The sequence below is a fragment of the Plecotus auritus genome (genome assembly GCF_963455305.1).
Source record: "Plecotus auritus genome assembly, chromosome: 7".
Taxonomy (NCBI): domain Eukaryota; kingdom Metazoa; phylum Chordata; class Mammalia; order Chiroptera; family Vespertilionidae; genus Plecotus; species Plecotus auritus.
The window spans coordinates 14235549-14249440 of NC_137774.1; the positions used below are offsets into that span (position 1 = coordinate 14235549).

The window sequence follows — 13892 nt, forward strand, 5'->3', positions numbered from 1 at the left end:
CTCCAGAGGGGAAGCACAACATCTCCCTCTGCCACGCTCAGGACAACTTGCATAACTGGACTCAATCCCAGTGTCTGCCTCTGTGTCTGTCTCACTTCCGCTGAGCCTCTGTGATCCCTTTGTCATAACTTCATGTTAACCATCCCTCTTGACTCTAGGGCTCTCAGTCCCCAAGCCCCAGAGCCGAGCTTTGAAGTCTCACCGGAGCCTGTGTTGGTGGCCGTTGCCCCTGTCCGTGGTGCTGACGCACCAGCCACCTCCAGGAGATGGGCTATCTGGGGGCAAGGTTGGCTGAACCTCAGGAGAGAAAGACCGACTCTCTCACCCCAGCTGCCTCCCTGATCCTCTTCCCTCCAGTGGGAGAATGTTTGAAGCTACACTTTCCTGCATCACTACAGCCCTAGAGAGAGTGACTTAAGCTGGAGACTCAAGGACAGACCCACCCGTGTTTAATAACTTATAAGAATTGTGGAAACAGTGGGCATGGCCTAAGGACAGGAGTTTGGGGAGCTGTTCTGGGGGAGGGTGATAAGATATAGGGTGGCCCCACTGCCCCTATCCCAGCCTGGAGTTGGAATGGAGATGATGGGTTGTCCCATTTGCTAGTCTGAGCTGATTGATGCTCCATTTGTCTTCTGACCCCTCCTGGCCAAGGCCCTATATCAAAGTGAGGGACCCTTCTGTTCCTGCAGCTGGGATTCCAGTGGCTACCTGGGCATTCTTTTCACTGGCTCCGGGATGAGAAGCCCCTCCTTAGACCCAGGACTCCTCCTCGGGTGGGAATGGATCCAGCTGCTGAGGCCCCAGGCTCTCTGAACGTTGGGGTCTGCTCTCCAGTGGAATGGCTGGCTCTTTCTCCTCCTTTCCTTCCTCTTTCTCCCCTGCCCAGGCTCCATCCACCAGGGCTGCCTCCCCTCCTTTCCTACCCAGCGCTGACACTCTTTCCAGCCTGCTGCTTGGGGCTGCCCTGGCTGGACCCAAGCGGAGGTAGGCCAGGGGTTTAGGGATTCGTGAAGGCCGCTTCTCAGGCCTGTGGTCTCTCCGGGGCCGGATTCTGAGCCTCAGCTTCAGCTTGTAGATAGATGGCACTCTTTGGGGCTTCCGCAGTGCTCTCTTGCCCTTGCCTGGACATGCCTTGGCTTTGTCAGAATTTGGGTCCAAGGGTGAAGGTGTGGGGGCCTCCAGGCTGGCAAACACAGGAGGGGCTGCGCCGTCCTGCCCTCCTGGAGCTGGGACCTTCCTCGTCCTGGTGTCCTTGGCACCCAGGGCTGCCTTTGTCCTTGGCCCACTCTCTCTGGCTCCCAGTTTCCCTTTTGGGCTTCCTGGGCCTGTGGTAACTGCCAGCTTAGGGGAGCCTGGAGGGGCCGCCTTCCAGGCTCCCAGGTCCACTTTAATGAGGGGTGGAGGGCCCCGAGCCAGTTCTTGGATGACTTTGTCATAAGGACCCCCAGGCTCAGGCCACTGCCCACCCAGGCTGGGGACGTAGACTCCACTGCGAGGGATGAGCCCAGAACCTGGACCCCGGGGGTGGGCAGTCCCCACCTCTAGCAGCTTCATGTTGGCCAAAAGCTCCTCCTCAAGCCTATGGCAGATGGCTGGCTTCTGGATCCCACTCAGGGTCAGGGGCGTGTCCAGTCCCCGGGACTCTCCAGCTTCTGCTGTCACCCAGATGTCCAGCTTCCGGACCCCTTGCCTTCCTTCCACAGAGCAGTCCCCAGGACTGGACCCAGCCAGGACTCCAGTGGCAGCCCCTGGTGGTATGGAGCTTCTTTCCAGTTCTGTTGTGAGACCTCCACTTGCAGTACCTGGAAAGCTTCCTCCTGGAGTGGGAGGTCGGGCAGGGGCCAGCTGGACAGCGATCTTGGTGGGTCCTTTAACAGGGAATGGAGAACGGACAGGGACAGACACTGGCTCCCTGAGCTGGGAGGAAGCATCACCCTGAGGCGGCTTCCTGGGGCCCATGGGCTTGGCTGACGAACTGGAGTAACGAGGCGGGGGAGGTGGTCCTCTTGCTGGTGTCCCTTTGGCAGTAGCCTCAGGGGCTCGGAGTCTCTGGGGGGTGGAGGTCCTGGAATGGGTTCCCCAGCTGTCTGTCTCCTCATGAACCCAAGATGTAGGAGTCCTTCCCCTGGGGAGTTCAGGGGGGTGTCTGTCCTCCCTCTTCCCTGAGGAGGTGCACTGTGGGTCTCGGCCCCTGGGGGTAGGTGAGGATTGGGGACTAGGTGAGCTGTCGCCAGCTGGCAGCTGCCTCTGAGGTGGGGTGGGTGGCTTCTCCTGGCACCTGAAAGGGAGAATCATAAGGCTGGCAGGGTCACCTAATCCAGCCCCTGGCTCTGGGAAGGGATGGCCTTTCCCCAACCAGAACTCCAAGGGGCCAGAGTTCATGTGGAAGGAAACAGATGTTCCCTCTCCCTCTGTGTCTGTCCAAGGGAATTCCTTATGCAAATACTGTTTAACTTTATTCCCCATCATTCCCTTGTAGCCGGTAGAAAGCAGCCTGGTCTGCTCCCTGGGTTACTTCAAACCCAGCAACTACAGGTCACCAGTCTTGGGTGGCAGGGAAGTCTTAGTGTCTGCTCTCCCATGAAATGGCAGAAAGGCCTTGCATAAGCCTGTTCCTGTTATGGGCCTCAGCTTCCTCATCTGTGAAATGGGAGCACATGAAGTAACTAGATAATCCCAAAGGTATTGGGTGCTTTTTTGGTTCTGAACACCAGAGTTCTTGTTGGGGTACGGTTACTGCCAAGAGACTCATTCCCTTTATCTTGGGGTGGGGTGGCCTCTGAGAATGTGGGCTCCAAAGAAGAAAGAGGCCCTGCCGTCCCTCCCCTGTACCTTAGGAATGGTGTTGTCTCTCTGAGGATCCCTGCCCCTGTTCCCCATTCACTGCGAGGTGTGGGGGAGGAGGCAGGGGGCCTCAGCTTCCGGCCTGAAGAGGTATATGTCTTCCAGTCCACAGGGGGCAGTGGGCTCTGAGAGCGGCTGATGGTCATCGTCGGCTGTGGCTGCCAGGGCTCATCTAGCACCCTCACTTCGTGCTGCACCGGTGGGACTGGGGGCTTCAGGAAGCTGCCTGGCTTGTGTGCTACCAACACAGCCCCCCAGAGAGGAGAGGAGGAAAGGATGAAATTCCTGCTGCTGGTTCTCGCCCCACAGCTGTTCCACACTCCACGCCCCACATTAGAGACAGTGGGACCTACAGGGACAGTGACAGCACCAGTGCCAGAATGTTCTTCTAGGGGTTTGGGGGATGAAATCTGGTGCGAGGGCTCAGCAGGGGACTTATTTAAAGCTGCATTTGTATTGCAAGTTCACATATTTTACTTGGAATGAATGCTTATTAGGGGGCTTGCGGTGCTGGGGGAGATTACTGGAGGACTCAAGACCCCTCCAGGTCATGCTTGGTGCCACCGCTGTGGCCATCACAGCCAGACCTAAGCCCTGCCAAGATGCCCCCTGACCAAATGCTGATTCTCTGTGTTTGGCGTCATCTTGTGGCTAGAATTGGTATTGCACTATGCCTGCTCAGCTTTCTCGGGCTGAGGGGGCACCACACCTGTACCTTCTATAGCATCTTCTTTTCTCCATATCCCCCACCTCCACCCTACACACCTCTTGCCCCTGGAGTTCATACCTACCTCCCACTTCCAGCCTCCCAACCCAGAGCGCAGGGAGGGGACTCTCAAGGGACTCACAGAGGGATGTACACCGGCAGGGGTCGTGTTTGTCCAGATAATGGCCCAGTGTGTCCCAGCCGCCCCCGACACGCACCATCACGTGGTTCCGGAGGACCTGCAGGGGAGCAAGTGTAAGGTAGAGGGCAAAACGGAGAGTGTGCCCTCTTTCTGGACCAGCCTGCAGGCTCCCAGCACACACCCCACCCGTGTACACATGCAAATATTCCCTTGTAGTTGGGCGTGTGCATATTTTGCCACCTGAGTCTCCTCTGTGATGGGCATCAGATAACACATGTTGTCAAGGATGGAGGCAGGTCAAACAGAAAGTTGTCCCACAATGAAACCAGGCATCGTACAAGCATTGTGCCGTCTGGCCGCAGAGCCCTCTCCTCTCCCTTCACGGTAAAGGGTCCCCCTGCGCATGCTTGTATTAGAAACGGGGTCCTGGCTCTACAGTGTGTGTGTCAAAGAATCCGGGGGACTCTCTGCCCCACTCCACTCCGTCACAGTCTCTCTAGGCCTCCATTTCCTCAGTTGAAAAGTGGGGCCACAATTCCTTGCCCAAACCACCTTCACAGGGCTATTGGCTCAGGGTCTGGGTGAGGGCTTAGGGAGCTGGCTCTGTCCCCAGCTGTGGCCTGTGCCCTAAAGGGCTTGGCCATGTCCCTGAGCTGCAGGCCACTCCCCTGGGTACAGACTGTTTCTGCAGAAGAACAGCCAGGTATGGAGCGTGGGGGAGGTAGCGGGAGGCACATTTCAGCTTGTACTACTGCTCAGAGTGCAGAATGTACCAAGCCAGGCATCTGAGGGGTGAACTATGAGGTCCCTGTGGCTGGGCCATGCACTGGACACAAACTTGGGATTCTCAAGCCCCTTGCTCTGACCAAGCCTGTGGGCGGAGGTGATAGAAGTGGGGAGGTGATAGAGGTTGGGAGTCATACCTCACTTCTGCCTGGGAACCCCTCAGAATCAGGCTAAGTTGGAGGCAGATGGTGGGGGTGGTCCTGGCTGCCCTAATGGAAGCTGGGGATAGGCTTGCCAACTTTGTGAGGAATCTTCTGGAATTTTTCCAGCGAGAGAAAGCAAGCCTCAAGACCTGATATGTTGGGATGAATGGTGACTTCCTATTCTAGCCCTCAGGCCTGGGCAGGGTCCCATGGAAGGAAATCCTAGTCTGCTGACCCTGGGGCCCTTCCACCTCAGTCCCAACACTTACCCGGATGAAGATGAGGGTGTTGGAGTCCCCCACACGGTACTTCCCCTCGGACACCTTGACCATGGAGAACTGAACTGGGCATGTGCAGTGGCTCACGAGGCTCTGAACCTGTGGGCAGTAGGCATGGGCTCAGCCCTCCTTCTGCACATGTGCCCAAGCTCCCCACCACCCATGCCAAGCCAAGCCCAATGGGGGGCCTTCCCCTCCCCAGAGCCCGCCCAAGGCTTCTGCTGAGGTCAGGGCTGGGGGCTGAGAAGTGAGTAGGGAAGACTTTTAATGACTCAGCAAGAACAAGACCTGGAGTGGTCATCTATGGCCCAGCGCCCACGTGGTCAGCTGAGGGGGGTGGTGGAGTGGAATGGTGAAGAAAGTGGGTCTTGGAATCTGACAGGCTCTGGCAGGGTCAGAGTCCTGCCTCCACTGTGTCATAGGCTCTGGCCAGTTAAGGAACCTCCCAGACCCCAATTCCTCGGTGATAGAACGGGGTTAATCACAGTAAGAGCTAACTCCTATGGCAGGCGCCCTCTGCCAGACACTGTCCTGAACCCGTCATATGCACTTTCGTATCTAATACTCATGTCAGTCATAGAAGCCAGGTACCATTACTACTCCATGCTACCGGAAGAGAACACAGGCACAGAGAGGTTAAATCATTTGCCCAAAGTCACACAGCTGCAAAGCAGCGGCACTCAGGCTTGATCCCAGGTGTCAGAGACGGTGCCAGGGACTGTGTTCTTAAAAACTATCTCACGGGGAGTGGGGGGGCGGTAAACGAGCGAGGTGCAGAATACTGAGTTTATAATAAAAACGTGCTCGAGGCTTAGCTACTACTATCTGTGACTAGGATTGAGACTTAAAACCACTCTGTGGATTAGTGTGGGGTGGGAACTGGGGTTCAAAAAGGGGGTAGCCCATAGGGGACGGGGGGGGGAGGGCGGGGCAAAGGAAGGCAGGGCCTTGAGGGCGAGTCCGGACCCCTCACCATCCGATCCAGGTTGCGGAAGTGGCAGGGCCTGCGCCTAGGCGGCGCAGGCGGCGGGGGGTCGGGCGGGGGCAGGGCCAGCTCCAGCCGCAGCTCCTCGTCGATCTCCTCCTCCAGCTGCACCAGGGTGGGCGCCGCCACCCCGAAGCGCCAGGCTCGGCGGCCCAGCTCCAGCAAACACAGCACCACGTTCTTCACGTTCTTGCGCAGCACCAAGTCCTCCGTCTCGAACATCAGCACCTCTGACAAGGGGTTGGGGGGGGGGCGGGGGGGTGGTTACGCAGTCTGAGCCCCTGCTGGCCTTTCCGGAGCCAAGCAGTGGGGAGTCTGGGTCCGAGGATCCCAAATGAAACCAGCCCCTGCGAAGGGTCTGGGCAGAATGGCTCGGGCACTGAGTGCAGACAAGGTGGCTCATCTCACAGGAGAGGGCAGGTTGGGGATGGGAAGAAGTGACGCAGCCAAGAAAAGGAACCTAGGGCCTGGCTGTGAGACGGTGAGTCCAGAAGCAAGAAGCGGTTTGTTCTGCTTCCTCCTCTCACCTCCTGTAGCCTCCAGGCACCTCATCCTCTACCTCCAGCCCCCGTATCAGGAGGCACGGCTGAGTATGGGGGCTGGGAGCCTGACCACCAAGGATCCTTGACACTCCCACCTGCCAGCTGTGTGACCTTGGGCTGGTCCCTGAGCCCTCAGTCTTCTCTTCTGTAAAGTGGGGATATAGTCTATTTCATGGGATTGTTGTGTTTGCAGACAAAGTCCAGCACATAGTAAGTGCTCAATAAAACACTAGCCTTGATCACCCCTCCAACCCTGCCCCTCACTGCCTTGCCACCAGCCAGTAGCCTGGCCTAACCCACCCCCCTCTGCCTCACACCCACCGCCTTTGGCCTGGAGGATGGCACAACAGCCAGCTCCCTCCTGCTGCTGGGTCCCAGGCCAAGGAGATGAGGGACCCTGACACTCACTCCCCTGAGTCTCACAAGCCCCAGCACGACTGGCCCCTCCCTAACATCCAGTGCTTCCTCCACTGTTTTCTCAGCACCTCACCCCAGCCCTTGCCCTCACCCACAGCAGCTTCTCCCAGTCGCCAACAGTGCTGCCCCTGCTGGTCCCCGCTTAGAATTCCCTTTCCCCCAGACTTCATGCCTCAAGACTCAGCTCAGATTTCCTTCTTCAATGCTCTGCCGTCACCTTCCACCTCATCAGGGAGCTGTTTCCTCCCAGGCTCTCGCACACCTCTCCTGAGCTTTTATCACAATGGGCTGTAATTTATGCATCTACTCACTCCTCCGTCTCCATTCCTAGACCCTGAACTCATTGGAACTGGGGATCAGAGCTCTCAGTCCTCGCCTCAGTGCTTCACACAAAGGAGATAGGTATTCAATATGTGTTGGTTGAATGAATGAATGAATCATTCAATGAACACCTTTCTTTATTGAGGATTTACTGTGCGATGGGGAGACTGAAGGATGAAAAGGGATGAGCTGGCCCAAGGCAAATCTGGAAGGAGGACCCTGGCTTTTGACCCTCAGTGCAGCCTGGGCCTCAGAGAGGAGGTGGACGCCCAGCAAGGTAAGGGTCTGGGGAAGGGGAGGGCCAGGGTGGGTACCTTGGATGCCCATCTCCTTGCGACACCACTGGATGAAGTTGGAGACGTTGTCCCGGGCCTGGAAGGTGCCTGGCTGGGCAGCCCCATTGCAGGACACCCCGACCCGAGGCACGGGAATCCTTTGGGCTCGGGCAGGTGCCGTAGCCAGGAAGGCCAGGGCAGCCTCGGTGATGGCGTTGGCATGCCGGCACAGCACCAGGCCCGTCTCCAGCACCTGCAGGAAGTTGGCAGCACTGATGTCCAGCCCATAGAGATCCCGGAGCCACTCGGCCAGGTCCTCCTTCATGGCTTCCAGGTACTGCTCGCTGGACTTAAAGGGCCGGACGCTGCGCACCGGAGGCCGCGGGGTCCCAGGCCTCCTCCTGCGTCCCCCAGGCTGGGCCATGGCTTGACCCTCAGCAGAGGAGGAGGTGGGCACCTCTTCTCTCCTGCTGCTTTGTCTTCACTGCTGCCACCTGTTGTGTCTTGGCCGGTTCTCCCTGACTCCGGGTTCCCCTTCTGCCCTCTGAGAGCCTCAGATTTCAGGTTCTGCCACTTGCCACTGGCTTCAGCTGCCTCCACCAGGCTGGCCAGGTCCCGCCCCTCTCTACGTTCCTCATTCCCTGCCAGAACGTTCCCTACTTGGTGGTCCTGCAGCAACCTAACTCTTTGGCTGCCCAGTGGACTCAGAGTTCGCCACCTGCCGGGACAGATGGAAGTGAGGACACTCCTGTCTCCCCTCCAGGGCTGGACAGGTCCCGCTGGCTGCCTCCCACCCCCCACCGCCAGCCGGACCTCAGTGGAGCCTGGCGTGGCCTCTCCACTCTCCTTTCCTCTCCTCTCCTCTCCTTGGAGACAGCGGCTGCTACAAACACTCCTTGTTAACTCTTCCTGGCAGGCAGGCAGGGACTGCCCTGCAGAGCCTGCCCTGGAGCTGGAACAGGGAGGAAACGTGGGGTTGAACACGGTGGAGCTTCTGGGGCACGGGGGGGGGGGGGCAGGGAAGCAGGGCAGGGGGTGCTGTGGTGGTTAGTGATGGGGATGAATAAACACAGTGGCAGAGTCTAAAGACATGAGTCTAGCCCTGGACCCTCTGCTAAAGCCCTCTGTGACCTTCATATGCTACCTAGCCTCTCTGTGCCTTAGTTTTCCCAAGTGTAAAATGGGAATGCTGCCCTGACTGGTTTGGCTCAGTGGGTAGAGCATCGGCCTGCGGACTGAAGGGTTCCGGGTTCGATTCCGGTCAAGGGCATGTACCTTGGTTGCGGGCACTTTCCCAGTAGGGGGTATGCAGGAGGCAGCCAATCAATGTTTCTCTCTCATTGATGTTTCTAACTCTCTATCCCTCTCCCTTCTTCTCTGTAAAAAATGAATAAAATATATTTTTAAAATGGGAATGCTACTGTCTACCTCTCTGGGGTGCTGCGAGGGTGAGAAATAAAGGTATAATGTATGTGGAAAGTATCAGACTGTACGAACACACATGCTCGGGACAGGGTGGGTCCCAGCTCTCGGTGATTCTCCCAGCATCCTTGTCTACACACCATGACCACCACCCCCCTTTCTTTTGAGAATCTGCACGTTCCTAACTCTACCCACTGGATTCCTCCACAGTGGGTCATCGCTCATAGTTCCTCACCCCAGGGCCACAGCAATGCATTCATTCAACAAGTATGTCTTGAGTACCTACTGTGTGCCAGACACTATTAGAGGCCTAAATGTAGAGCAATCAGTGAGGCCCCTGACTTGATGGAGGCTGCTTCATGTTAATTGGACCTGGTTGACAAATAGCAAACAAATAAATCTGTAGTGAGTCAGATGGTGCTGAGCACCAGGGAGAAAACTAAAGGACTAAAGAGATGGGTGTGTGTGGAATTTTATATTAGGTGGTCGGGCAAGGCCTCACTGATGTGAAGATATTGAACTGAGACCTGAGAGAAGTAAGGGAGCAGGCCCTGCAGGTCTCTGGGGCAGGGTACTCGGGCAGAGGGAACAGCCAGTGTAAAAGCTCTGGCAGCCTGGCCTGCCTGGCTCAGTAGCTGAGCATCAACCTCTGAACCAGAAGGTCACGGTTCGATTCCCAGTCAGGGCACATGCCCAGGTTACTGGCTTGATCCCCAGTGGGGGGTGTGCAGGAGGCAGCCAGTCAGTGATTCTCTCTCATCATGGATGTTTCTTTCTCTCTCTCCCTGTCCCTTCCTCTCTGAAATCAATAAAAATATCTTTTTAAAAAAAGACTTATTATTCTCAATAAAGGTAATGTCAAACTGGATGGCCATTTAAGCATGAAAGTGATAAAGAATTTAAAAAAAATAAATAAAGGCATCAAGGCATGAGGGTTGTACCCAAGAAAACTGGAGCCGCAGGAGGCCCTAGTTCCTCACTTATATGATCCTCTCAACGGGGTTGAATGTCCTCATGCCAGGCAGCTGGGTTTCCCCTGAGCTAAGGCAGTGAGCTGGCAGTGGGTGAAGTGGGGTACAGGGCTGAGGAAGGATAGGGATAGAACAGAAGGGGAGGGGAGAAAATAATGATACATATAAGCAATGCTCTAAGTGGTTTCTGTGGGCCAGGTAAAGTGGTACTATACCACAACATCTGGTTTACAGAGGAAGAGACTGAGGGTCAGAGAGATAACATGCTGAAGACCAGACACCTTTTTTTAAAAAAAATATTTGTATTGATTTCAGAGAGGAGAGAGAGATAGAAACATCAATGATAAGACAGAATCATTGATTGGCTGCCTCCTGCACGCCCCCTACTGGGGATCAAGCCCACAACCCAGGCATGTGCCCTTGACCAGAATCGAACTGGGACCCTTCAGTCCACAGGCCTATCCACTGACCCAAACGGCTAGGACCAGACACCTTTTATATTTATGTGCTAGAGCCATAGCTTGTTTGGCTCAGTGGATAGAGCGTCAGCCTGTGGACCAAAGGGTCCCAGGTTCAATCCAGTCAAGGGCATGCACCTTGGTTGCAGGCTCCTTGGGCCCTGGCCCTGGTTGGAGGCAACCAATCGATGTGTTTCTCCCACATAGATGTTTCTCTCTGTCTTTCCCTCTCTCCTCCATTCTCCCTAAAAATCAATGGGGAAATATCCTCAGGCGAGGATTAACAAAAAATAAAATAAATACATTTATATGCTGGAGCTAGGTTTGAACCCATCCTCTACTGTCTTTTAATAATGCCCTTTCAGGAGGGAGGTAGGGGATATCTGGGTGTGAGTGCTTTTGGAGGCCGAGAAAAGGCAGATTCCTGAGTGGAACCGTATGGGCAGGTGAGGTTCTAGCCCCGCCCAGGTGATCCAACTGAAGCCCTAGAGACCAGACCAAGTTCTATGGGGTCTGCTACTTCCTCTTATCCAAGGCTCTGACCAGGCGAAGAAGGCAGCATAGCCCTGGGAAGGATGGATAAGGACGGTAAGTGGGGCTGGAGGCAGGGTGGGGCTAGAGGACAGGGTCTCTTGACTACAGGGTGGACCAACCAGCTCATCACCATGGTAACCCCAGAGTAGAAGTCCAGCCTTTTTAAGATTATACCCACCCATGTACAAGCCCTCTCCTTTCTGTTTCCTGAATATTCTTGATATCTGCTCCCTCTTCTTTACCTCCTGCGATTCAGACTTTTGTCTTCTCTGGCCTGGACCACAGTGGGTCTTCCTCTGTCGGAGGAAACATCCTACAACACAGCTCTGCGCGTGTCCCTGCATCAGAACATTCAGTGGCTCCCACTGCGGAAGGGCTGTGGCCTTTGGGGTTTAGTGAGCACTGTGGGAGGGGGATGAAATGGACACAGTGATGGAGTCCAAACACATGAATTTAGCTCTGGACCCTTTACTAAATGCCTCTGTGAACTTCATATGCTACCAAAGTCCAAACTCCATGGCCCGACACCCAAAGTCCCAACCTTTCTTTCCAATTCCGCTTCCTCCTGCACAGTCCCCAGCACCCCGCTCTGGCTGTGCAGTGGGTCTGGCCTTTCACAACCACAAAGCCAAGAACTGGCAGAATCTTTGAAGCAACTTTTCTTGGAAGGTTCCCAAAAACCTTAGATGAAATTCACAGGCCCCTCCATGACCTACCTCATCCATCACTTAGCTGAGGGGGTTGTGGGATGAAGGGACACGATGTATGAAAAGAGTCTAGGATAGTGATTGCATGGAATTGGTGCTTAACACACGTGAGCTAGAATGCTAATTTTATTATGATTCCCTTTGTCTCCAACCTCTTTAGGTTAGGCGGGGATCAATGGCAAATTTTCTTCACCTTTCCAGGGCAACCCCCCCCCCCCCCCCCCCGACGTTGTGCCTTCTCTGTCACCCTCCCCCTTGTTTCCATTACAAGGCCAGCTCCCCAGGTCCAGCTCACAGCAGGGCACAGGAGGGTGCTGGGCGAGTGTTTGCTGCTGAGGCTGGACACCTCCCAGTCACGCAGGTGGTTACTTTCCATGTTAGCCCAGGAACTTCCTGCCTGCAGGGGCTTAGAGTCTGGGATTTATGCCCTGAACAAAGACATCAGCAAGAGGGCTCAGTGGCAGCTGAATCTGGCTGGCAATTGGGGTCATGCCTGGAAGGAGAAAGAGACACTTTTTCCTAATTGGTCTGCCCATTGGAGGCACCTTTTTCTAATCAGACGAGGTGCTTTGTGCCCACCCCCCACCCAACCCTCCACAGGTGATGCTGGGTTTCCTTAAGGCAAGGCCCCCTTTGAAGAAGGAAGTCCCATCTAGAAAACAAAACAACCACCACGTGTTAGGATTCCAGCCAGTACACATGTTTATTGACCGCCACAGACCAGTACCCAGCCTAGAGCCACTTAGAAAGAAGGTGACGAGCCCTCATTGGTTCCGGGTTCGAAACTCTCGTTGCTGCCTCCTGTTCATTGCTTCCCGCTGGCCAAGCCCGCGGCTGGGCGCCTTGCACTCAGCGATCTCATACCTGCCTCACAACAACCCCTGAAATAGGCACTACTTTCCCCATTTCACAGGCGAGCGAAGGGAACTAGACAGAAGCAGCGTGACTTGTCTCAATCCTAGGAAGTGCAGAAACCTGGGAAATCAGGGTGGGGGTGGGGGCGTGCAGCCAGGCAGGCCCGGGAAATCCTGGACGCTGTAACTTTCTCTTGGAGTCCTGCTGGCTCCTGCGTACGCACCGTCCTTGAGGTGCCTTTTTTGGGGGGTGAGAGGGGTGGGGAAGAGTCGGGCTGTGGGCACAGTCAGGGTACGACCTTCTCTCCGCCCGCCCGCAGGCGTGAAGACCCCCTTGTGGAAGAAGGAACCGGAGGAGCCGGGGGTCCGGGATGAGGAGGCAGAGGAGGAGGGGTCGGAGGAGGAAGACGAGGGGAGGCAGCCGCAGGAGAGTGCGGCCGAGGGCGAGGCGGAGTGCCGGGAGGCGGAGGACGCCGACGGCCGCGAGCGGGGAACCGTGTCCTACAGCCCGCTGCGCCAGGAGCCCAGCGCCCAGCAGGTGGCGCTGCTGCGGCGCGCGGACAGCGGCTTCTGGAGCTGGCTCCTGCCCTTGGCCTTGCTCCGCGGCCCCGCTGCCCTGGCGGACAGGTGAGGGAGGGCGCGCCCCTGGACCCGGGCGGGAGGGGCCGGCGCGGTGCACTGAGCGTCAGGGTGCCCGTCCGCAGGAGGCGGAACCTCCCGGAGGAGCCGTGCGTGCTGCAGACCCAGCGACCGCCACCAAGCGGCGGCGGTTGTGAGCTCTGCGAGATCCTTTTTTGCAAGAAATGCAGGGACCTGCACAGCAACCCGGCCTACGTAGCGCACTGCATTCTGGAGCACCCGGATCTGGGTGAGGCGCGGGCTTCGGGCGGGGCGGGGGTCGCCGGGGGCCCCCGGAGCGCCCCCACTTAAAGCCTCTGTGCCCCCCCCCATTCTCTCCTGATCCCCGACTCCCCGCAACGTTCTCCTGTCCCTGACGCTGAGCGCTCTCAGCACATCCCAGAGCTGCCCCTTCTCAGAGCCGCTCTCCCAGAGCGCCCCCCTCAGGCAAGCAGGCCCCATCGATGTGACAGTGCCACCAGTCATCTGTCGCCCACCCATTGCAGAGCCCAAGGTCACCTGGAGCTCCATCCCTCACATAGTGCCCCTGGGGGCCCCCATCCCCTGGCATCACCCAGTGCCTACTGGCCACCTGACTCGCGTTCCCTGGCAGAGCCTCACATTCATCTCTTGGGTATTTCAGGTCCTTCTGGCATCGCCCCCTAGAGAACATAACCTCTGGGTTCTCTCACCCCTCTGAGAAACCCGCTCTTCCCCTCAAATCATTCAATAAAGCTGTAAGCAAAGTGTCAGTGCCTTGAGGTGGGAGCGAGGCGGCCCTGGTGAGGATGATGAAGTTGACCTGCCTTCCCTTCTGTGGAAGTTCAAGCCAGAGGGAAAAGGGCAGGCGTGGAGCCTCCTCCCTCCGCCTCCCCAAGGACTGGGC

General features: G+C 56.7%; 2 protein-coding genes across 2 annotated transcripts; one reads left to right on the top strand and one right to left on the bottom strand.

The window, feature by feature from the left end:
* Window positions 1-753: 753 nt before the first annotated feature.
* GAS2L2 (growth arrest specific 2 like 2) lies at window positions 754-7866 on the bottom strand (the record flags this gene model as incomplete). The annotated part of the gene is made up of 6 exons (XM_080679127.1): window positions 754-2281; window positions 2836-3085; window positions 3696-3792; window positions 4894-5001; window positions 5876-6117; window positions 7482-7866. 6 exons carry the CDS (start codon window positions 7864-7866, stop codon window positions 754-756), a joined length of 2610 nt encoding a protein of 869 aa, XP_080535253.1.
* Window positions 7867-10868: 3002 nt separating this feature from the next.
* Window positions 10869-13019, top strand: LOC308254775 (uncharacterized protein C17orf50; the record flags this gene model as incomplete). The annotated part of the gene is made up of 2 exons (XM_080681164.1): window positions 10869-10881; window positions 12709-13019. The coding sequence occupies 2 exons, from the start codon at window positions 10869-10871 to the stop codon at window positions 13017-13019; spliced, it is 324 nt and encodes a 107-aa protein (XP_080537290.1).
* Between the last annotated feature and the right edge of the window lie 873 nt (window positions 13020-13892).